This window comes from Condylura cristata, unplaced genomic scaffold, assembly GCF_000260355.1.
Source record: "Condylura cristata isolate star-nosed mole 26May11 unplaced genomic scaffold, ConCri1.0 scaffold00020, whole genome shotgun sequence".
Classification (NCBI taxonomy): Eukaryota; Metazoa; Chordata; class Mammalia; order Eulipotyphla; family Talpidae; genus Condylura; species Condylura cristata.
Genome location: NW_004567121.1, coordinates 24,124,540 through 24,149,877, shown reverse-complemented (window position 1 = coordinate 24,149,877; position 25,338 = coordinate 24,124,540). Strand labels below are relative to the sequence as shown.

The window sequence follows — 25,338 nt, the reverse complement described above, 5'->3', positions numbered from 1 at the left end:
GGACTATGTATGTGTTGAACATTTGCATACTCTGTGACGTGCTCCAGGCTGAAGGGTCCAGCAGGGACTCAGCTCCCTACTGAGCTCTGCGTTTTACAGAGGCAAATGCAGCCAGTTTGGAACAGGCAGAATGCAAAGAGTTTGGGCTAAGGGCCAAGGGGCCAGTTTCCAAATACGTTCTGCCACGAAACAGCTGAAAACACTTGAGAAGGTAACATCAGCTTACTAGGCTTATCAGTATCATCAGCCAGAGACAGAGCAAATGGGACTGACAGACTCAGAGGCACCCTGCTTCAACAATGAGGTTCACCTCTCCCACCCCACCCCAAACCTGGCTGTTCACTCATTCCTAGATTCCAGACCACTAACACCATAAGGGAGAGCCTTGGGCATTGTGAATGGGGCTCCATTTCACCCAGGCCTGGAATGCAGCTGTTACCCTGCAAAATGCAGTCATTGCTTCCAAATCAATGGTGGTGGCGAATGGCAGAGAAAATAAAATTCAGCAAACGCTTCCTGCAAAACCAAACCCACAGATGAAAGAGTAAAGGAAGCGGCTGCCTACGTAAACATTTCCTTCAGTGGTACACCTTTTGCCTTTCCATGAGAAACAGATAACAGAAGGAAGCCACCCACTGAGTCAGAAAACACATCCTCTCTTGTTCTCCCATAAATTCAGGCTGCTAATAGCACTGATAGTTTTAGAAAACCAAAGCGAAGGAATGTCAGGCCTAAAAGGGGTCTGTCAGAATGTGAAATGATGCCCTTTCTCCTTCCTTAAGAGTGTAAACTGGTTTGGTTCAAATTATGTGTAATTAGGATGCACTGAAAGTGAAATGCACACAGACATACACACACAGGAGCTGGCCCCTCCATCCGACAGTGGCGAGGACAGATTGTAACGGACGCCGTGCAGTACAATCATTAAACATCTCTCCAGCTTATTGCGTGCAGTGTGTCTCAATAATGTGTTATGAGGTGTGTTTGTAATTGGCTACTGCTGATAGTGGTCCTTGAAAGGGAAATGGAGTGTGTCTAAATGCAGACAAAGCTACTTAACGCGCCAGGACAAGATGAGCTGCTCCTCACAAGGTCCAAATGGGATACTCAGGGCTTCTTCCACCCATAGCTTGGGAGAGAGAAAAAAGGAATAATCTGTCTCAATTTTCTCAGCTCCAGAAACAATATTTATAAAATAGAAGGTGATTTCAGAGCTCATTTATTTTCCTGGTTCACAGTCCCCACTCTCTGCTGACATCATTTTCTAACCAATTTTACTTCCGACAATTGCCAGGAACAGCCTCAATTCTACTTGAAATCGTTAAAAACAAATCCATTCTTTCCTTGTCTTTGAGTCCCATCTTTCAAAAAAAAAATGATTTAATTTCTGCATTGCCTTTCTCTGAAACAATATTCCAGATCTCAGAACAGCCAGATTAGATCCTCCTTTCTCTCTACCTTACCTCTTGCATCTCTGACTTCCCAGTAAACACAAGCAGCACACAGATTCCTCCTCCAGAAACAACCTCCATTTGTAGGAACTCAACTCACTGGGTCATCAAGTCAGAGGCTTGATGATTAGAATCTAGTGATTCTAAGAGGCATGTCTTCCAAACGCTCAGCAGCTTGAAAATTGAATAGGCTGCAGATTGACAAAGTCACATAAATAAAGAACCCAGTTCCTTAGCCAGGAGGCAATCTGTAACAAGCAAAATCGGGACAAAACGGAAATACCAGGACAGGACTGGCAGTGTGAACACCATGGACAGGTGCTGGCCGGAGATGGCGGTGGGAGCTGTCTCCCTTGGAGGGACTGTGGCCCAGGTGGTGGCCATCCTTCACCAGGCCCTTCCCCTGGCCCTCCCTGCCTCCATAAAGTGACCACAGGGATGAAGGCAGGCTCTGTTCTTCAGGGAGCTGTGCTAGCCCTGGCAAGCACTGAAGCTTTTTTTAAGTACTCAGAAAACCATCTGTTCCAAAATTGGGGAGAATTAATATCAAACTGATTGGTCTTTTTCTCTAAGTGGGAAAAATTGACTCGCTAAGACTTATATTAACTCTCACACAGGCACAAGAATCATGAAAAAAAAAATTCTTAAAGTCAGATTTTCCAAGATCTATGACTCAAGCTGACTGAGGGGGATGAAAGAAAAAAGGTGGGACTTTGGGCCATAACTCCATTCCCCGCAGGACTTGGGGGGCAGGGCAAGCACTTGAGTCTCCCCTCATTTAAGTAGCCCATGTGTAAGACAGAATTAAATACAGGTGCCTCACCCAGAGGTCTTCCAGCAGAGGATTTATTTTTTTTAAAGATGTACTTACTGATGCATATAAGAACTGGGGTACAGGCCAAAAGAGTGGGGGATGAGAGGACTCACAGGAGACAGAGTGGGGAGCAGAACAGGCAGACTGACTGAAATACACTGCTGAGGGGAGCAGCAGGCAAGACAGGAGAGGCCTGCTGCGCCAGGTGGGTCAGCTCTCTGGCCGGGGATCGAACTCATGCTGCAGTGGCTGCTTATAGCTTCATAGTGCTGTGCTTTAACCCTTGTGCCACGAGGAAGGCCCCAGAGACAGAGGATTTAAAATACAAAAAACTCCAAAGCCTCAGAGACAGCAACCCAGTGCCAGGCAGAAAGCACCTCTCTGCCTCCCTGCTTCCACTCAGAAGCCCCATGAGAGCATCTGGGCTATGGATGGAATTTCAGGCACCATAGAGCTGCCCAGCACATGGATCCTGGATTCTGCATTAACAAGTTCCAGAAGCACCAGTATGGGACTTCCCTGGAGGCTGCTCTACAGGTCCTCGCAAGCACCCAGGGCAAAGGGTCAGGACTTCCACTTGTATCTCACAACGTTCCTATGTCAGCACCCAGCACCCCACAGATACTCACTGAGCATCTGTAGAACTGATTTAGTTCACCAAATCCATAAGCAAGGAAAAGGCAAAGGCAGAGCAATCTGCTTGTTCCCGGGCTGGTGTGACTGGTCATCTTGGCCACAGCCCCCACGCGGCTCTATTATGACACTTCAAACTAAAACCCACCAAACCAGAAATAAATCCAAACCAGCTCCCATGAGCTGCAGAAGCCCACCCCTGACTCCCGGCCTCCCAGAGGAACTCAGCTGTGTCACTTTGGACAACCGTAGGTGCATGAAAAGTGCTTTGGCGTTTTAAATGAGGTAGAATGCAGACTGAGGTCTTTATCTGGCTTTAGTCAATTTTTCTGTGAAAGATGAGTTTCAATTTGATCCTTTGACCGCATCTAGTAGCTGCTTTCGCGTATCTTATTTACCTTTCACATACCAGCCAGCAGACGCATCCTTGCCACTAGGATTGTCCTGCAGACATCCCCAACAGCGGGGCTCAGGCATCCCTCTCCACAGTTCTGTTGTTCCCTTCCTACTCCCCTTGTTCCACAGAGGACACTCTGTATCACAGATAATCCATAAAAGACTGTCCTTTAGAAGCCACTGGTCACTTTCAGGCCCTTTCAGCAGAAATGTCCTCTGCAATGCTCTTCCTAGAGACTAACAAGCCAGCCCTTGACACAGAGAGCAAATATACCTTATAGCTTTCTTACCCTGAGCATAGCTGGAGTAACTTCTGGACAAAACCCAGTCCTTCTCAAGCCTCTGATCAACTCACAGAGATGCTTATTGCTGTGTGACCTTGAGTAAGTGCTTAGCTTCTCAATCTCATTTTCTGTCCAAATGTTTAAAACGCTACTTATCACCGTACTGAGTGCAGACTGGTGGTGATGCATGAGACAGCACCAGGCATCACTGTTTGAATGGGACATGTGTTTAATACATTTTGAGAAAGTTGAAGATCTCTTGAATTCTTCATGAGTTACTCCTATAATATGTCAGAGTCTTCAAGGAAAAATGACCGGGGGCATTTTACATATCTCACTTGAGAGGACATCTTCACTACCAATTCCCCATGAGTCAAGGTCCAGTAGGCATCCTGTCCACTTTATGGAACAAGATTCAATAGCATGCACCGGCCCACAACACCTCTGAGTCTGCCCCAAACTCAAAACTCAAACCTTTTTCTTCTGCCACCCCCAAATTCCTTGCTTTTCTTCATGCTACACCAAATCCTGCTTTTTCTGCCATACAATCTCATCACCATAGGCTCTTGGAACTCCTGTAATGAATTAAACCTAGAAGTCTCCAAAAGATCACACAGGAAGCAATTCCAGTCGGGATGGGTGAGGCCTGCCCACTATTATTATCTGCAGCACCTCCAAGGAACAGACACTCCTTCAGAACTGTAGCCAAATGCCTCTCCGATTGATAGACTGCCGAGATCTCAATTTAACACTTTACAAAGAAGCCCAAGTCTTAAAACAAAATGTGCTTGGAAGTTTCTGAGAAGTCATAGCGGAAAACCCAGAAATGGATGAAGCAGTTGCTTTTGGACAATGGTGGGTTAAAGATCAACCTGCAGACAACTGCAATTGCCTCTCTCGACCCCAGGCCAGCTGCAGGCTGTTCTCTTGAGCCTGGAAGCCACTGAGGCCAGCACACAGGGATAATGTGCAGTCTGAGAGGGAGACCTTGGATCCTGCAGAGATGGGTGGAGGGAGCCAGTGCAGGACTGAACGAACCTGGAGAGCAGCAGCACAGGGTGCAGAACCAGATTAGAGCCCTAAATCCTAGAGATTCAACTGTCCAAGCTTTCTAAGAAGGCTTCCTGTCTCTGTGGCCCAGAGAGGATGGCAAGAGAACCAGGACATCGAGTCCTCTGCAGTCAGGAGCCAGGGTAGCTCGGGGCTCCCTTCTGTAACATGTCAGGGCACTAACAATCTGCCAGGTGGAACCGCTCCAGTGTACACGAGGCCAGAAGACAGCACCATCGCTCCCCTGTGGATCTGACCTAAAGGCAGCTGGACAGCTGACAAAGGACAAATACTACCCACAGAGGGGACCTGAGCCAAACATGGAAACAGGAGAGGCTATGGAGGAAATAGAATGATGAGAGGAGACAAAGGGCAGGGAAAATCAAAACTAACAAATCTTAATGGTATTTAAGCATGAACCAAATGTAAAAGTGTTCTGGAATGATTTTCCAATGGGAAAGCTCATCAGATGTCTTGGTGAATAGGATGGTTGCTGTAGAGACCTGAATGGATTACTCAGAAGACCAAGTGGAAAAATTAACACAAGAGCAGAAATAGAAAGAAATAAAGACAGGGGCAAAAAGGTATAGGAGGAACAGATGCATCCTGAAGACCTACTTTGTGAATAACAGTAATCCCAGAAGATAGAATAACCCCAGAAAAGACAAAAATTCAGTTAATGAAAGTAGAATTTTCCCTGTTTTGAAGAAATATCTAAATGTGCACATGGAACTGAGTCCTTCCCAGAAGTCCGAGAACAGGACATACCCCAATAGTGCATTCCTGAGTTCCAAGGACAATGAGAAAATCGTGCAAGGTTCCAAACAGAAGGGACAGGTGATGCTCAGGGAAGAGATAATTAGCTTCAAGTATACCTGCCATCTGCAAAACTGGTATCCAGAAAACAGTGGTGAACCATCCAGACTGCCATATATCCAAGGCAGATGTTATCCATCTGTGCAATCTGTAGAACATTTGTGGATACACCAGGGTTCAAGAAAATATAACCTGCATAAAGAAAATGTTCTAAAAAAAAAAAATTAAAGAATTCTAACAGAAATCTCAATATGGGTGAGATGAAAAGAGTAGTATGTGACGGACCTGAGTTGCACAGTTATATCTACATAGATAGATTAAGGGACTAGGAACATCTACTCTAAGTGACAAATAAGAATGCATGAAAAAGAAAAGATAGTCTGCAAAGGAAAAAGTGACATTTAGTTCTAAAAATGTTATTTCAGCAAAACCTGGAAATGAGAAATTTCATGTCGAGTGGTTCATTCACTGAGCTCAAGTTACAGTACTAAATTAGACAATAGAGACTGGAAAACATTAAGTTAAAGCTGCCATTCTGGGCTCCCTGTTGGTGCATTAGTTAAAGACACAGCACTATCAAGCTATGGTAACATGAGTTGGATCCCCACCAGGGAGCTGACCCACTCGGCTCATCATCCTCCTGTCTTGCCCACTGGTCCCCTCAGCAGTGTGTTTCAGTAAAGCCTCCTGTTCTGTTCCCTATTCTGAATCTGATGAGTCCTCTCACCAGGCCACACCCCCTCCCCCATCCCACACACACACACACCTCTGGAGTATACCCAGTTCTTGTATGCATAAGTAAATAAATCTTTTCAAAAATAAATAAATGAAACTGCAATTCTTCAGCCAGCCACATCTATGGAGTCTGAACCTTACTGCTGTCCTGGCTTACTGGCTCTATTGTATCACCACTGGATTTAAAACACTATTATGAGCGAGTGAGCAAGTGAGTGAAGTCTTCTCAAGAATCATCAGCTTTCAGTGTATGTAAATGTGAAGAAGGGAAAGTACTCTAAAAAGGTCTTTTAAAGAAGGTTTACAGGGCCCTCTCTGGTGGTGCAGTGGGTTAGGATGCAGCACTGCAAAAGAGCCACAGCCACTTCAGTGCGAGTTCAAGCCCAGCCCCGGAGGTGACACGCATGGCACAGCAGACCTCTCCTGACCGCCTGCTGCTCCCCTCAGCAGTGTACTTCCTCGACCTGCCTGTTCTGCTCCCTGCTATGTCTCTGATAAATCCTCTCACCCTCCGCATCTCTGGCCTGTACCCCAGTTCTATATGAATAAATAAAAAAATCTTTAACAAAAAAACAACAAAGTTGATAATGAATAGGTAACATCTTGGTGGGGAAAATTTATTGCTATCTTGTGTTTATAGAAATATGTATTTGGATGTCCAGAAAACAAAGGTAATGGTGTCTATGATATAGTAAGACTTAAAGCATTTTAAAAAGAGGAGAGGAACTGGGAGCAATTAGCCAAACTAACAAAAACAATAAAAAGGAGAAAGATCAAAGTAAAGGGAAATTAAGTGGCAAATACTCAATATGTCAGTTATTATCACTAATTACACTAAGTAGAATATTCCTATTAAAAAACAAACACCAGATTAGATTGAAAAATAAAACTAGATGTTCAAGTCAATTACAATTGTAAATTATTTATAAGAAACATACTTTGTCTTTAAAAAATATTGAAAATAAGGAGATGGGCAAATGCCAAAGAAAATAAACAAGCCAGACAATATTCATATCGCTATCGTAGTTTACGTACAATTTCTGACTGAAGGGCTATCCTTGGAGCAATCCAATAATTTCAGAGTCGAGTTTTACATGACTATTAAGCAACAGATATGCCTCAGCTACTTGAATTATTCCCACATGTTAAAGATAAAATCTCTGTAATTCATTTTATAGAAGTAATATACTCAAATACACCCCCAAATCCAATCTCTAACTCATGAATGCAGATGTTAAAATTCCAGTTAAACATCAATAAATAAAATAGAATAGCATGTTTGTTTTTTTTTAACAACAACAACAAAAAAAAAAAACCTATGTCTATGCCAGCAAAGCAAGGATGATTCAAAATTAGGAGTCAAAATAATTTACTACATCAATAAAAGAGAAAAATTAAATGACTCGATTAAAATATGATAAAAAAAAATCTAAAATCACTCCTAAAGAAACTTGGAGTAATTATGATGAAGAAAACTCAATAAAGGAAACAGCAAATCACTAGAGTCACTTACAGCAACATCAAGAAAGAGTTCTGTGTTGCCAAGGTTTTTTGCTTTGAACGTTCTCAGGCATACAATGAAACAACATAATGAAATAATTAAGATTAGTATTCAAAAAGAAGTAGTGAATTTAACTCTTGTTGATAATGACATGATTTTATACCTAGGAAATCCAGCGAATTAAGAAATAACCACTGGATTTAATAAGAAAATTCCAATAAAAAGGTATGATGTTGGTAGAGTGAGAGATAAGTAAACTAACAGAATGGAATGGAGTTCCAAGAACTAAAATTCAGTGTTTCAGGAAACAAATATATGATGAAGGTTGCATTTTATTTACTGGAACAAAAGACATTAATAGTATCACCACAAATGACTGTCTGTAAGAAATCCTTACCTGCTGAATCCTTACCTCTAACTAGAAATAACATTATATTCCAGTGGACTTAAGAATTCACAGTTCTTGCTTTTTTAAGTTTTTAAGTTATATGGAAGAAGAAATTTAGGATGTTCCACTTACAACCTAGTAGTTAGGAAAACCTTTTTAATAAAATATTCATTAGCTCTTTCTATTAGATCTATTTATCTAAAACAAACAAAGAGTGATATGAGAATATACACCATAAACAAAGTCAATAGTATAACAATTGATTTTGAAAAACCTGCAATACTTATGTCCAATAACAAGCTACCCCTAACACACAAAGATAACAAAGAGATAGACAAATGGACAATAGATATGACTAGAGATGCTTCACAGAAGCATGATCCTTAAAGATAATCAACCTGTGAGAATACACCTCAAATCAATCTTTCTGGTAGTCACAGAAATATAAAATTACACTAGGAATTCCATGGTATGCATGTTATATTGGCAGAATGAACATGCCAACATTTACACTAAAGGGCTCACTGGGGGAAAAGTAGTCACACTTCACTAATGCAAATATACATATTACAGTTTTTTAAAAGCCATCTTAATCTATCCACTATTATAAAAATTACAGACTCCCTCTGACTTACTCGAAATCTACCCTATAGAAATAAAAGCACCAACTTGCTAAAACGTGTGCACAATGACATCTTACTGCAACACTCATGTAGAGACAGTGGAGAGGCATCACCCAGAAAAGGTTGAATAAAACAAATCACATCCACAGACTGTTATGGGGTCACTGAAAATAACGAGCCAGCTGATGTCAAAATTTCTAAAATGTAAGGTTAAGCGAACGGTTAAGACTCAAGTAAAAGTCTATAATATAATCAATTTTCCTCCCTTGTTAGTAGTGACCAAGCCAGATGTTTAAATGTTACTGTTTTCGTGCTGACTCCGTCATACACAGAGGAAACTATGGACATTAACAAATTCAAGTTGTATGTTGCTTATCTCAAAGTGGGGAGAGGTGTGGGAGGGCCTAGTGAACAGCCGTGAGAAATAAAGCATAAACAATACCCATTGATATAAACTTGGATGTTTTAAGATTCTTCTAACATAACAGGATCCTGCTGTGGACACAACTGCTTTCACTTGGTACATCATGGGTGTATTTCCACATCCACTATGCAAGGTCCCAGGTGGGGACACTGAGGATCACATCTCAGGTAACACAGGTCTTTCTTGGAAAATAAAACTTCCAGTGAGAGATGGAAAAGCAATACACTGAGAACTAGAGAAAAAGGGAGCCCTCTATTGTAAGACGGTGGGGGCAGAGCTCCTAAGAGCAGTGGGTGCCGGCTGGGGCGGGGGGCAGACCCAGGGGAGAGTCTCTGTGGTGTCCCAGGGAGGCTGGACCCTGGGCATGGTTCTCCCAGATGGTGAGGGCTCTACGGTGTGCTACAGCTGTGACCGCACACTGGGAAGATTCCAGACTCTCCCCAAGTTACTGGGCTTTGAGGAAGACCTTTGAGTGAAGCTCTAAGTAAAAGAGGAATCCCCACACCCCAACAACTTTGCTGTGGTACTACAAAAGCTGTCACAGACAATCTGCACAGGAATTGAGGTTACCTGTATTTCAATAAAACCTGATGTGTGGACCTGAAGTTTAGATGTCATGTTAGATGTCATGTAACACAAAATATTATTTTTCTTTCTGGTTTTTTGCCAACCATCAAAAACGGTAACACACACATGCTTAGCTTATAGGCTGCATATAAACAGCAGGGGGAGGGGGGGCCTGGCTTTGCTCCAGGAGTTGAACCTGGCCCAGGCTGCCCCAAAAAGTCCAGAACTCACCACGGGGCATTTCTGACTAATTAAATTGAAGTGGGTTGCTCGGTTGGCTCATTTTATAATCTGAAGCCAGTTTTCCTTCCCAATGTCTTTCCCCAGTGCTATACTTTTCAAACAGCAGACACTTTGGGGACAAGTGGATTCTGGCAAATGTACTTCTTCAAAAAGCCCTGAAAAGACTTTAAAAGACCGCCCTAAATCCTTCTTCTTCTAATAACAGACCCTGTGGAATAACAGGTTCCTGTTTTAGTGAAACAGCTTTAAGGATGAGATTAAACTTCAACCACAGTTTTCTGGGCTAACAGAACAGTGACATGATCAGGAGAAGAAATTCAACCTAGCAGAACAATTCCTGGCAAATTCAAAAGCAATCTCCTCAAACTTTTATCCCAAAAACCAGCCTCGAGAGTCTCTCCAGGGCCCCTCCTGCTGGCGCAACGGGTTAAAGCACAGCACTAGGAAGTTGGCCGCAACAACTGAAGCACTTTGATGATGCAGGTGACCCACATGGTGTGGCCAGACCTCTCCTGACCCCACGGTTGTGTACTTCATGCCATCTGCCAGTTCAACTCCCCACTCTGTCGCAGGTGAACCCTCTCACTGTCCCTGCCCCTCTGGCCTGTACCCCAATTCTGTATGCATAAATAAACAAATCTTTAAGAAAAGAAAAAGTCTCTCCATCCGTCCCGCCCCTCCTCACATTCCACATCAGCTCAAAAGAAGGCCCAACCACCTTGCTGTCCTTTTCACCATTAAACAACCACCCTGGACACTCAAATCCTCCTCTCCAGTGGCAAAGCAACACATCTCAAAGTCTGCAAGGGAGACAGCACTCTAGACACAGGAGTGGCCAAGGGCCAGCAGAAGCCACTGTTCCCTGCTCCCCAATCGCTCCGAGCTTGTCCTGGGTAGGATAGAAGTACCTGAGCTTGGGCATCTCCCGCTTCCAGGACGGGGTTCCCCACACGGATTTGCTGGGTGGATGGTGAACTCAACCAGATGGCCAGGGCAGTGGGGAACTGGCCCACTCTGTCCTGCCACATGTGATAAACCCATCTCCCCAGGGGCAGGAACTCACGGAGAACTTCCTGCAAGAAGCCCACGTCTTTCCCACTGACTGTTTTCCCTAAGGGCACCCAGCAGGGGCTCCAGAGTCACCCACACCTGTCTTAGCTCCTCCACTGACAAGGAGGAAGTTATTGGATGTTTATGAACCTCAAATTCCTCATAGGTAAATAAAGATAATCAGTACATCATCCAGAGATAATACTCCCAAGAACACTTTAACACCCTACGTGGCTCAGTCTGACTACACTAGCTGAATCACAGCCTGCCTGTCTTGGGGGTGGTTGAGAAGAATGAATGGCTGAACACATAAAGCAACTGGTTTCCTCCTAAAAGGCTGATGTGCCCCTCTCCTCAGGAAAGCCTCTCTTGTCTACATAAGACTCCCCACACAGACCGGCAGCCGCGAACTATTCAATAGTTCTGTTGCAGATGAAGAACATAATCAGCGCCATGTTCTTAAAACCGCCATTCAAAGGGAGGTGCATCCCATTCCGGCATAACACTGCACACAGGCAAAGGAAGCAGAACTCAAAATGTAGCGGCCCTCCCAGATGCCTCTCACCTGCTGTGTCTTCCAAATGAACAGTTTCCACCCAGATACACAAACACACTGGAGAAACAAAATTCACGTTATGAATTCATGTTGTCAATGCCTGGCGGGGGGTGGGGGCATGGGGAGGGGCTGACTAACCACTGACGGCTTTTTCCTGGCCAGGGAACCAAATCTGTTAGAGCAGTTACCGTCGGAGGCTCATGACCCTATATCGCATTTTCAGGCTTTCCATTTCCTCTGGCCCAGCCTGTCCTGCAACAGAAGCTAACAGCGCAAGAGTCAAAATCAAAGTACAAGTCGAGTCCCCCCAACTGGGGAGGGCTGACAACAGGGAGTAACTGCCAAACACATGGCAGTCAGGGTGCCCTCCTCCACCTCCCTCAGATGCTAACGGATGTGCTGGATGAAAATGCCCAAGTAGGTGTTTTCTAGGTGTGTCTGCTGTTATGCCAGAATGGGATGCACTACCCCGAAAAAAGCCAGCCACACCGCTGTAAACACAAGAGGAAACTTTATGCAAGCTCGAGCTTGGGCCCAACCTCACGCCAGAGGCACCTGGGTGGAGAAAGGCCCAGAACAAAGGGGAGAGCAGATGATATAGTCTCTTTTGGTGTGCCGGCCTCGGACAAAGGGGCAGCTGGTGACTGGTTTGACCTTTACATGGTCTCCTAACTATGGGGAGGCTGGCTTTCAGCCAGGCGATTGGCCCCCTACACCTATCTATACAGGAATGCTCAAGAATGCAGGTTCCACCCAGGGGGGAGGAAAAGTTTCCCCTGGAATGGTGGTTTTAAGAACACGGCGCTGATTATGTTCTTCATGCAGGACAGCTGGACCTCTTACCAGCTTGGGGTACCAGGGTACCCCCTCAGTCACGTGCTAAGAGATCTGTCTCGAGAGCTCTCTGCAGGAAGCTGCGCTTGCCCTGCTTACCAGCTGGATGAACAGAGCCGCCCCTGTCTCCAACTTCTCTCTCCAGACAAGCTTGGGAGCCCCCAGGGCCACCCACAGAACTCAGTCGCCCTGTGCAGAAAGACAAGTGGACTGTCACACCTTCCGGGACATGCAGTCACGCTGCTGGTAGGAAGACAGGCCCATCTGCTGGGGAGGCGTGGGGCTCGCAGACACCGGTGACAGCGGGCCTTCAAGCCGGGGTAACAAAGCTGGGAGCTCACAGAGGCACAAAGGAAGCATCGGGTCACCACGCTGGCAGCATCTCCAGCACCAATGCCCTCTCTGTCCCTCACAAAGACTCAGTCCCCGTGGGGAAAAAACCCAGCTCATGCTCTGGGCAGCCCCAGATTCCTCCCTGAGAAGACCAAACACTTCAGGTAGGACCACACACGTGGCACCGATACATGTCAACTCTCCCGACCCACTTTTTGAGGCTGGAAGGAAACGAGAAAATGACTAGATGACAACTCAATAAGGAAATGTGCTTAGCGTGACCGGGGGCAATAGGAAGTCTTGGCACAGAAAGGGAAGATGGGAAATTGTACATTATCAAAAGGAAGATGCATTGAAAAGGAGAAAATATCATAAGTGTAGCTTATTTATGGCTAATAGCAGGTATTTGTTTTTGGTGCTAATAATCTAATTAGCAGTCAATCCAGCGCATCCTTTATCATCAGCTGATCCATAATTACTGCTCCATGCTGAGTATCTTCCTGGCACATGATAGCTTTCAACTCCTCAGTACAAACAATCAAACAATCGGTGCTATTACGCTGGATACAGGACTATTATTGTCCACGTGGGCTGTGGGGAGCCATCCACCGTGGCCTTTGCATTTTCAGCATCTGTTCATCAGCTCCTCACTGCCCACTCTCCAATCAGTCCTGAGTCATGCCTAAAGCACATTCACACTCTCAAGAATGTGAGGCCCTCGAGACTTCCTTTTCAAAGTTTAACCCTGGGACCAGAACCATCCCCAGTCATCTGTAGGAGGGAGCTGTCCCCAAAGGGAGTCTGTGCTGAAGGCTCAGAGCTTTCTCTCTGAAAATGTTGTAGATTTTTCTCTTTGAGTATGGTTTTAAAATGACTTGTCCAGCAAGAGAGAGCTGCTGATATAAAACTACTTTGTTCAGCTGCTACGGGTCTACACAAGATGCATATCATTCTGGGGAAGGGGTCAATGGCAGGATAGAAAGGCTGACTGCAAAGGGAGAATCTATTCAAGTTGGCGCTCTTCAGAGACTAGCCTGGGTGTGACAGTGAGAGGAGAGAAGGGAAATCCTGAGGAGGGGAGAGAGGGCAGTCTCAGGAGCCAGCCAGGATTGCTCAGCCCTTCTGCTTATGGAAGGCATGACCTTGGGAAAGGCTCCTAATTCCCTCATGTTCCTCCTCTGAGCAACTGAGCAAGGAAATGAACACTGCCTGTTGTTCATGGCTGTTAACAAGAAGAGATGACTAAGAGCCTGGCACTGAGTAGGGGTTCAGATTGTTAGTTCTCTGCTTTTACTCCTGGGTGGAGGAAAAAAAAAAAAAAAGAAGCTGGTTCCTAAAAGCCAGTAACTTGCATCTTATACTTGCATTCCTGGCGATTATATAGCTACACCTTATCCCTAAGCATAGACAGATTTCAGTCTGGATACACACCGGATTCAGTTATAAGCAGTCAAAGCGCTACTCACAGCCCCCCATGTCCTGAAGGCCCTGCCAGTGCACCCACACTTCCCTGAGGGTCCTTCCCCTGCCTTCCTGTGACCCAGCACACATTCCCTAAGAGCTAACACTAGGTGCATAGCTTGGCTGGCAGGTGTCTGTGCCACCAGCCAGCTGTTAAATGGCTCCCTGTTTCGAAAAGGGACTGAAATGTGGGAAACTGGAAAGAAATGTCAAGCCCTTTCCCCACAGACATATTCAGGAAAAAGAAACCAGCAGCCATAAAAAGAACAGAGCCAACTGCTATGCTACCCCAAATGAGTGCTGTCCGCAGTCAAAAGCCACACACTCAGTACAGACTTTTTCTTTTTGAACTTTAAATGAAATATGCAGACAGAAAGGTGCATGCATTTAATACGTGTTCACAAAGTGAACACACCCCAGTAACTACACCCCAGATCAAAAAACTGAATAGTACCAGTTGCCCCCAAAGGCCTCACTGCTCCCCAGTCAATGGTCACCATGAAACCTCTAACACCAGGAAGAGTTTTGCCAGTGCTCGCGATTATATAGTTGGAATCTCACAGCCTCCTAGTCAAATCTGACCTGCCACCTGTTCTATTATGCCCTGCAAACTAACCAAGGATGTTACATTTATAAATATCTGAAAATAATACCAGAGTACAAGACATGAAAAATAAGTGAAATTCAAATTTCAGTGCCCATACATAAATTCTAGTTGAACTCACCACACTCATTCATCTGCACATTTTCATTCTACAGCAGCAGAGCTAAGAAGACAACAGAAACCACGTGGCCTAAAAAACCAAAACTACTTACTCTCTAGCCCTTTCCAGAAAAAGCTGGCCGACGCCAGCGTGAGTGCATACACTGAGATGTGTGTGCAGTGCTGCTGCGTTCACAGCTAGGAATGAAATCGCAGGGTCACAGGTATACACACATGTTCAGCTTTAGCGGCCACTGCCAAGAAGTTTCTCAAAATACACACAGTTTTAAGAGAAGCCAAACCCTGAAGCAGAAACTATAATCTTGGCTTGAAGAGTCGCAGAAGGAATTACAGAATTGAGCAAATGACTAGACCATCGGGGTCTCCGAGTGGAGAGGAAAATATGGAAGTCGCCTCGTTAAGTCTGTCTTCGTTCTCAGTCCAGCGCACAAGCGTGAGTGCCCGCTGGTGCTGTCATGCTCGGCAGAAGTGGGCGAAAGCAAAGGGCACGACATGGAGCAGGAGCCACGAACTGTGTCGTGCAGGCTGCGTAACACAGCACCACGAAGAGCCCGCTGGCTGGTCATCCAACTTGCAGACGAAACATCCAGGAAAACATGAGAAACCTCCTGGCTTTTTGCTTTCACAGTTTTAAACATATACACGGACAGCAACATTATACCCCCAGCCTCCAGCTCGCCACAGAGAGGCTGCTGCCGTCCACCTACGGGCAGAATTTAGTCATCAGTGGGCCCTCGAGGCTGAGCAGCAAGACACTGGTGGGCACCCCTAGCTTGCAGATGGGGGTCCTCTCAGGCAATGCACCATCTTCTGAAGGAGCTTCCCAGAGTCATCCCTTGCCTTGCATCCCAAATAGGATGTTTTAGGTTCTTCCCAGCGACATTTTTCCTCTGAGGGGAATTGCTTCTGATTGTTTAAGGACTACGTTCGTCACAAAAGGGATTCACATCAACGGCTGCTGTCTTAATCACACAATCCTGTTGACTTCTGAGTTGAACAGCTTCGTGAATGACAGCAGAGCCTCATTTCCTGCTGTCAAGCCTGCGGGCTCAGGAGGGACTTGGCTGGGGAGCTCTGGCTCACGGCCGAGGACTGAGACGGCCAGTGCTGACCAGGGACCCAGGGTGAGGGAGCCTCTCCCCACTGCTCTGAGACCAGCCACGGAGCCTGTATCTTCCCAGAGCTGAAGTCAGTGTCCTGTGGACCATCTCTGGACCCAGAGAGGGTTAAATTCGACCTATCCAGGAAGAAAACCCAAACTCCTCTCACCCCTCAGTCACCCCTCCGCCAAAGACGGGCTCTACAGTGCCCTCAATACCACCTCAGTTCCCTCTGTACTCAGAAATGCAACGCTAGTGTTGTTTTGTTTTGTTTTTAATCAGAGGTAAGGCGTCAGCTTTGTATGCATATATAATGCACAAGAATATAAAACACATTTCATTTTCTCCTGAAGAAAGAAGTTAACCAGAAGCTGAGCATGGCTATCACAGAAACAGTACGTGCTTTATCGTCAAAAGAGTAAGTTCAAGGCCACTTACATGCTAGGCAGCCTTGCCAAAGTCTCCTCCCCCTTATAACCTCAGATTCATCACACTTCAGAAAATGCGAATAATAACAACATCCACCTTACAGGGTTGCAGCAAGGGTCAAATGCAGCATCTGTGAGTCTAATGCTTTATAAAGTGTAAAGCAACAAGCCAAATGGTGGCGGAAGAAGTTGCCTTTTAACTCGCATTCCTGATTCACTTAAGTCTTCTGGCCAGCTCCTCTCCCCATGAAGTCCACCAGTCACCATCACCGTGAGGACCTCAGTCAATTCAGCACCCAGCTGGCAGCCATCAATTGGCCATCTATTAACAGCCAATTATCTGGGTGGCTTAATTAATCCGTGCACCATGTGGGTGGCTCTCTCCAAGATGCTAGAAAACAAAGAGCCTGAAATACAGAGCCAGCTAATTTCTCAATGGCCATCAAGGAACGGGCGCCCATTATGCCTGCACGCTGCAGCTGCAAGTGATGGGCGCATAAATATTGATCAGACCAGGCTCCCTGTGGCTGGAGGGGTGGAGGGAGGGACGAGTGATTAGTGTTCTCAGAGCAACAAGAGAAGCTATATAAATCTTCAGCCAGGACACTGGGGGGTGGGGTGGGGGGAATCTTAACTCCAAACCTTAGTGAGGACAGAGAAAAGGGATAGCCACTTCCAGGAGCTGATGGAGGAGCTTATCAAGATGGCGAGGTCCCGCCAGCCCCAAAGCTATTTCCCACCCCCTCCGGGCCTGGAATAAGATGCAAGTTGGGTTTAAACAACAGGGATCATTAGAAAGGAGGCAGCTGGGTGGTTGTTCTCTTCATCTGGATATTCAAATCCAATGGCAGGAACCGGAGAGCAAGGCACTCTCCCCTGCATTTCCTTGAAAGATCTCTGTAGTGCTGAAAGTTAAGAAGACAAGTGACATAAAGAGAATTTAATTATTTTTTTAAGTGCCTCATCTTGTCTCTGAGAAATGATATGCAGAAGAGACTTTGCACTTGGAATGGGCATGGCCCAGGAGGTGGTCATCAGGGACACCCTGACTCCCATGATGAGGGCTCCTGCTGATACAAAGGTGTCCAGGCAGGGTGGCTCAGGGTGGCCCAACGCTGCCACTTCCCCACCTTCTAGAAGACTCTTCTGTGTCCAGAACTGCCCCTGAACCTGCAGTAACAGGGAGGCAGGATGCAGGAGCACTGGGCTCCTGCGCCCCCAAGGGGGCCCTGACCCTAGACACCCGGCTCTATCTTCCCAGGAGATGTAAGATAAGGAGCAAGACCTTGAAGAAAGGAGGAGGGGCCGGTGCAGATAAAAGCTGGGGAAAGAGGACCACACCACAGAGATCTCTTCCTCCCCGCCCCTCTCCGCTCCCTCGTTTCATTAGGTGGTGTGATGGCAGCAACTGCCACCAAGTACAAGAACTGCTGCCCCAGAAGGTCACATCAGGCCATGTATTCTGAAATACCGAAACGTCAGAGGCAGCGAATTTCAGGAGCGTCTGCACAACTCCTCTGGGTGTGTGTGTGTGTGTGTGTGTGTGTGTGTGTTTTCTATCTTAATCAGCTCAACACTGGAGGACTCAGAGGCTGATTTATTTTTTTGGCTAATCTAGCGTTTCTGGTAAAATAATTAAAAGATAAGTAATAGACACAGAGTATCTGTGGTGTAATTATTTATAGGCATGAGGTCTCACTTCAGAGTTATTCACAAGTAATCCAAAGCGACTCTGCTGCCAGCGAGGCCTGTGGAAGACACAGCACAGTGGAAGCTGCTCCCACTCACAGCTGAGGACCCTGAGACCTGCAGGCAGGCGTCCGAGTCACCCCCAAGCCAGTCACCCCACTGCCACACAGCTAAAAAGGCCCAGAAGGTACAAACACGTTGACTGTGACGTGATGGGGAAACCCGGTGAGGGCCGGGCTCCTTCTTGGGTCCCAGCGACCAGCGGGTCTCTGAGGGGCCTGTGGGGAGGCTGAGCGTCGGCTCAGGCTCCCAGTGGATGCGTGGTAGAGTCAGCAACCAGCTGCAGAGGCATGAGGCAGGCCCAGACTCACTGCCCGAACAGATGGCAGGTCGGCACTGCTGCTCTCTGGGGTGTGACATGCGGAGGCCGTGACAGGGCACAGGGACACTTGTCCCCTACAGCAGAGCTGAGGATCCGTCCCTGATTTCTTCTTCAAATTCTTCTCCAAAAATGCACCAGGGACGTTAGCTGCCCTGGAGACATCCCAAACTGTCGGTGCTAAAAACCAAACAGGGCACAGCAACACGTTTCTTCAAAACTTGTTCCTGAGTGCTGATAAAGGGTAAGACTATTTTGGAAATTCGGGGTGGGGGCGGGTGGGAAAGGATGTAAGCAAAGGAGGCAGATGAGGGGCATGTGAGCCAGACAGGGTGGCAATTCTGGGCCTGGGCACCAGCCAACAGCAGCCTCATTCTGTCCCTGTTCAGTTTATAAATGACCTATGATGAGTGGAAATGAACACTCTCGAATGATACAAACATGTGCAACCAGAAAGGGGCCAGACTCCAGACAGGCTGGGGAAGCCTGTGACAGGGACATTAATTTCTCCTCCTGCCAAGTCTTGCCCCTTTGTCTTCCCGGATTTGTGCAGGTGTCGGCTGTGGTCAGCAAAGTTCGAGACAGGGATCCCTGGTCTTTGTTTCCAAAACCACCAGGCCATTCAGGGAATACAGATTTATGGAGAGAGAGCCCACACTGACTAAGAGATTCCCCACACTGACCCCTGGGTCCTGGACCCCTTAAGAGATTCCCCACACTGACACCTGGCCTCCCACCAGGCCTAGAGGACAGGGTTAGCTGGCCTGGCACATGCGAACGACCAGGCAGACAAAAAAAGACCCAGCTGTCAGAAGTCCCACCAGCTTGATGGGATGGGACCAAGGTATTGAAAAATACCTCAAGGACTTTTAAAAATAATGCTTGTTGGGCCCTCCCTGGTGGCACAGCGGGTTAGAGCACACAGCACTAAGAAGCTAAAGCCACTCCAGCATGAGTTCGATCCCCGCCCCGGAGGTGACCCACATGGCATGGCTGATCTCTCCTGGCCCGCCCGCTGCTCCCCTCAGCAGTGTTCTTTGTCAGTTGGCTTGTTCTGCTCCCCTCTCTGTCTCTGGTGAATCCTGTCATTTCCCCTGCACCTCTGGCCTGTACCCCAGTTATGTATGTATAAATAAATATTTTTTAAAAAATAATGTTTGTTGATAACTAGAAAGCAAAGACGAATTTCTCAAATTTGTCTTGGGGCTCCAACATGCTATGTCAGTGTCCCCCAAACTCTCACAGCAGCTGCCACTGGGCCACAGGGCACCCTCAGCCCTGCACCTACTGCAGGATCGGCCTGAGTAAAAGGCGGCCCAGCGCCCAGCACCAGCAGACACACCAGCCACTGAGGGCAGGGGCCCTGGGCTGGTAACGAGCTCCTCTGGGCACGGCAGAGTCAAAATACCCTGGACAAAGTCCAGTGATCACACACTGAGCATTAACACATGAACAGGGTCACTCTCTAAAATTCAAGTTTTTTTTTTTTAATGGGAGAAGTGATCTACTAAATGGGGAATAAAATAACAGTGTCATATTCTTTGGACATTTGAGGTATGCAAATAGCACAGAATGACAAGCTCTTTTCTAATAGCCTTCTCTGTATTTCTAGTACAGCACAAATACATTTACATGGGCCCGAGGCACTTTTTTCAGGAGCCCTTACATTTCCAATACCTTCCTCAAAAAGTACCCTCAGGCCTCACATTCCTTTGCTTTTACTAAACCCTAAAACCCTGGACTAAATTTAGTTTCCTGGAAATAAGAGACAAATTTGCTAGTCGATCTTTTTTTTTTTAATTCTATCAGTTATTGTATAATTCTCCAAATGGCAAACACGTGATAGGGAAAGAATAAACGAAACATCTTCAGGTTCTTCTTAGTGGTGAAACATGTATCACTAAACTGTAGTTTGAATTAAGACATCAAACTTATTAGGTGATTTTTCAATTAGGAATTAGAACTTTGCTGAATTTGGGAGTGGGAAACCTAGTAAAAGAATCGAATCAACATTAAAAAGTCAAACAAAGAAATCTTTACTTGAGTTATTAATAGAACCAAGCCTTCCTGAAACCAAGGGGAAAAAAAATCCAATTAATTTCTTAGACCAGGCACACAGGGCCCCTCTGCAGCCCTGGAACTGTGACCGGGCATGGGTTTTACTTTATTATCACCCCTCTTTGGAGATCCCATCACGAGGTGAATGAGGACAGTTCCTACCACTCTGAGGAAAGGAAGCAGAGTGCTGGAAGCCTAAAACTAGAACACGGAGCAGACCCCAGGTCGCTGCGGAATCCAAGGGTCAGGCGGTCGCCAGCCACAGCCCCTTCTCCCCATTCCCCACCATCCCCAACTTCTGGGAGTAGGACTCTTGCTTTGTAAAATGAGCTGACCCCCTGGACCACACTGCGAAGAATCCTAAACAGGATAAAACCTGCACGGGTACAGGGCAAGGGCTTCTGGTGGCGGTGCCTGAGCACATCCGTGGAACACAGGATACAGAAATCACACAAAAGCCCAGTTTCTTCAGGCCCTCCCTGGTGGCACAGCGGGTTAGGACGCAGCACTTTAAGCTAGCGCAGCCGCTGCCGTGCGAGTTTGATCCCCAGCCCCGAGGTGACCCACATGGCGCGGCAGACCTCTCCTGACCCACCCGCTGCTCCCTCAGCAATGTACTTCGTCTATCTACATGTTCTGCTGCCCCCCACCCCCGTCTCTGGTGAATCCTCTCACCATCCCTGCACCTATGGCTTGTGCCCCAGTCCTGTATGCATACATAAATAAATAAATAAATACATAAATCTTTTTTAAAAAAAGAATTTTTTTTCAAGTGTCCGGTTCAAATTACTATTGTTGAGGAAATAATCTCTGCCCTGGCAAATGATTCCTAAACAGGGGTGCTGCCACCTGCAGCCACTGGATGCAAACCCCAAGGAACACCTCCACCTCCCTGGGCAGCCTGGATGGGCTCTGTCCAGACAGAGAAGCCTCAGCTGCCCTATGTGGCCTCTCCAAGGGCCTCTGAGCTGCCCCATAGCTCGCACCAACCCCCTTGGTCTTTTCCAAAGGTGCATCTAGAGACGAGTCACAGAAGCACTGGATAGCGGGTGGGGCACACCCAGTGCAAAGATCTCTGACCTCTGACCTCTTCCCACCACCCACAAGTGCAGGCCCTGGCAACCCCCACAGTCCAGCAGCATGGAAGGGGCTCACCGGTGGGCGCATCAGAAAGGCCTACTCTAGCTGTACCCCTGAGGAGACGAGGCCTCTTAAACAGCCTTGTTATCTTGGCCCACTGTGTGATCTTGTGATCTCATGGTTCGATCTCATCTGCACAGGAGCATCATCTGCCTTACATGGTGGTTGTAGACCCAATGAGCTATCATTTGTTAAAATACTACACACACGCAAGCCACTGTTACTTTACATCAGCATACACAGACTGGCCACGCTCGGCCAGCGAGGGGCTCAAGAAGAACTAATCATCTGGCCATAGTGACGGGGGTGTCAAGCCAGCTACCAAAAAATGAACAGACTGAGTATTCTTCCTCCAAATCCCTTCCACTGACAAGCGGCATCAGACTCTCATGGAGCACTTGCAGACACTGATTCTAGCACAATCCACAGAGTCATAATCTCTGCCATAAGCCCCCAAATTCGTATTTTGATTCTGACATGGAGTCAGATGCGAGAACCAACTGCCCTACGGACGGGAAGTACAAACCTTTACAGGTAAGTCATGAGAGGAAAACTGCCCAGGTGCCCCAAGGAATCTCTCCTTGCTGCCTCTGCCCCTCTCCTCAGATACATACAGACACTAAGACCCAGGGGGGTACTCACCCACCTGACTCTGAAAGCACCCACAAATGCACATAACACAGATGTATAGACACACAGTCATATATATAAGTGAGAAGCAGGAGGGAGAAATACACTAACAAAAAAGAAGGGTACCTCACTGAAGAAATAGCAGGATGTTTAAAGTCTATAGAAAGCATGGTTATAAAGGATACTGAAATGGAAGAAAGAAGGAATAAGAAATAAAAGCAGAGAGCAAGTGGTCAAAACCGGAAGAACCCTTCTTTGGGACTGCACAGCCCTGTCAGGATGTCCAGCATCCCCATGCACGGCCACTCCATGGCATCACTCATTAGTTTGTAATTTGGCCCCAACCACAACTTGTGAGAGTTCCCCCCACCCCCAAGGCTTCAGTCTCCAGATCCCGCCACAAGAGCAGAGACACAGTGTGCGCTTCACAGCAGCCCTCAAACCCGGTACAGAGCCTGGCAAACAGCCACATGCGATAAATTTGGTTTCTATGCTCACCAGGATGAGAGAAGGTAAGGAACAAGAAGAAATGCACCAGGAAGGAAACAGCTCTTGTCCCAGATCCCTGGTGTAAACTAAGAATAAGTAAGCTTAAGGTAATGAGGTTCAACGCAAAACAGAGAGAGTTCATGTCCCTGAAGGCATCATTAACTGCATCACAAGGAGCAAAAGCAGGAAAAAGAAGAAAAGCTCCCAGATCTATGTGCAGGTCTGAAGTGAGGGAGAAAATCAATCTGGTATGATAAAGGCTGTTTGAAGTCCCCAGTCCTTCCTCATCACTTCCCTGAATAATACCCCCCAAGGTGCCTTAGCACCCACAGGGACTACCCAACCCACTCTTGGACAACTCCCCAGCCTCACCACAGCCATCAGTCACATGCTTTACCGTCAAACTATGCCAAACTCAAACAACGTGCTGTGTCATTCCTCTGATGCAGTTAGCCTCTCCCTGGGATGCCCGCCCTACCTACTGGCCAACCTACTGTTCATCCTTCTGAACTCGGTCCTAATGCGTCCTCCTCCAGGAAGTCCCCAGGCTTCCACGACACAGGTGCACGAGCTCTCTTGGCCCACAGCACTCTTCAAGCTTCTGGTCCACCGATGAGCAAAAATCTCCAACCCACACGCAGAATAAGTTTTGCACCCACAGTACCCACTGTGCCTAGCACCCAGCATGCTGCCAGGCACAAGGCAGATCATCCATGAATGCTTGTGAAACTCAACTGAGCAAACTGGCCAGGTTCCAAATAAGTGGCAAAAGACTTAGTTAAAAGAAGACCTGGCGCTGTTGGCAACAATGGCTAAAGTGCAGCACTACGAAGTTAACCTCAGCTGCTTCAGTGTGAGTCCCCGCCATGGAGCTGACCGATAGGGCACAGAGGACCTCTCCTGTCTCACTGTTGCTCTCCTCAACAGTGTACTTCGTGGATCTGCCTTTTCTGCTCCCTGCTGTCTCTGGTGAAGCCTCTCCAGGCCCCTGCACCTCTGGCCTGTACCCCAGTTTTGTATGCATAAATCAATAAATCTTAAAAAAAAAAAAAAAAGGACCTGGGAGAACTTGATATAGTGGAAAGATCCTGAATATCAAAGTCTGAGTTCTAATCAGAGACCTAAGGCAAGAGACCCAAGACTCTGGACCCGTTTCCTGATCTTTGAAAAAAGAATAACACTGCAGTCACACAACTGGTCGTGAAGAAGCACCCACTCACTAGTCCTTGGCACATAGTGGGTCCTCTATACTACACTTACTGGGAGACTCCTCTCTCTCCCCCTTCCATTTTCTACATGCTCCGGCTTCGGATCAGAAGCTTCTCCAAGGGCTTTTTCCCAGTCCCTGGAGGACGGCTCTGGACTCCATTCATAAACGCTGCCCCACCCCCAGATCTCATTCCAGGTCCCACAGGGCCAGGTCTGTGGGAGAGAAAGAGACTGAGTGTGGGGACCCTCAATTAAAGTAACGTGGAGGCCCGCAGCAAGGGCCTTTCTAGCTCAGTTCTGAGGAAATAAGTAGGCAGGAGTCGGAACGCCACTTGGATTCTCATTTCCCCAACTCCCCAGCTCTACCAAGGCGCCTGTTTTCACAGGCTCCTTAGTGGTGTTCAAGGCACATGCAACTTCCAATGCGGCTGAAGGGATTGGGAACAATTAGAAAGCAGGGGTGGCGGCAGGCCGGGTGGGCCCTGGCAGCCGCCGCCCGGGAGGCTGCAGGGCGCTTGCCTGCGACGCACACGCGCGCGCCGAGCACCCCGGGCCTCCGGCCTCCCTCGGTCTGGCCTGGCAGCTGCGGGAAGGAGGTCAGCGCGGCCGCCAGACTTCTCGCGGGCGCCAGCACCCACCAGCCCTGCCTCAGGATCCAGCCGCCAGCGAGTCTCTCGCGGCGGAGCGGCACCCCCGGGCGTCTCGCCCGCAGCGCCCCCTCCGCCGCGGGACCCCGCGAGCTGCTCAAGTTGAGAGCCCGCTCTGCCGCGAGCGCGCGCCCAACACCCACACCCACTTTCACACGCCGCGGGTCAGGAGAGGTCCCCCGAGCTTTTTTACATCCGAGACACCACACAGCAGCCGCAGCCGGCGCCCTGTTACCTGCTCGCAGCACCCAGACCCCCGCCCCGGCTTCCCCGGAGCCCGCCAGCCCCGCACGGGGGCTCGCGCCCCGCCGCAAACCTCTGCCCCGCGCCTGGCGCGCCGCCAGCCCGCGTACCTTGGGGGTCTGCACTTCAGGTCCCGTCCGCACCTCCAACTTATTCTTGGATACCCAGAAGAACAGCATCACGGTGATCCAGAGCACCCCGAAGATCGGCAGCATCAGGCGGCGAGTCAGGCGCCGCATGGTCCCCTTTGCCTTCTCTCCGCGGCGCGCCGCCCTGGGGCACCCCCTGGCGGTGAGGGTCGGCGGGGCAGGAGTCGGGGAGAGCGCCAGCTCCCGGGAGCGCCGGGACGAGGATCCAGGCGCAGGGGCTGCAGGATCTCTGGAGGTGCTCCGCCCGCCTCCGGGAGAGGCGCGCTGAGCTGGGTGCGCGGGGCGCGGCGGGGC

General features: G+C 47.8%; 1 protein-coding gene across 1 annotated transcript in view; it reads right to left on the bottom strand.

Annotated features, from left to right (window-relative positions):
• GALNT14 (polypeptide N-acetylgalactosaminyltransferase 14) overlaps positions 1–25,332 on the bottom strand; it is a 181,660-nt gene extending 156,328 nt beyond the window's left edge. The window contains exon 1 of the mRNA XM_004686321.2: positions 25,006–25,332. Within this exon, the coding sequence (XP_004686378.1) occupies positions 25,006–25,134 (129 nt within the window). The 5' untranslated portion in view covers positions 25,135–25,332. The remainder of the gene's footprint in view (positions 1–25,005) is intronic.
• Between the last annotated feature and the right edge of the window lie 6 nt (positions 25,333–25,338).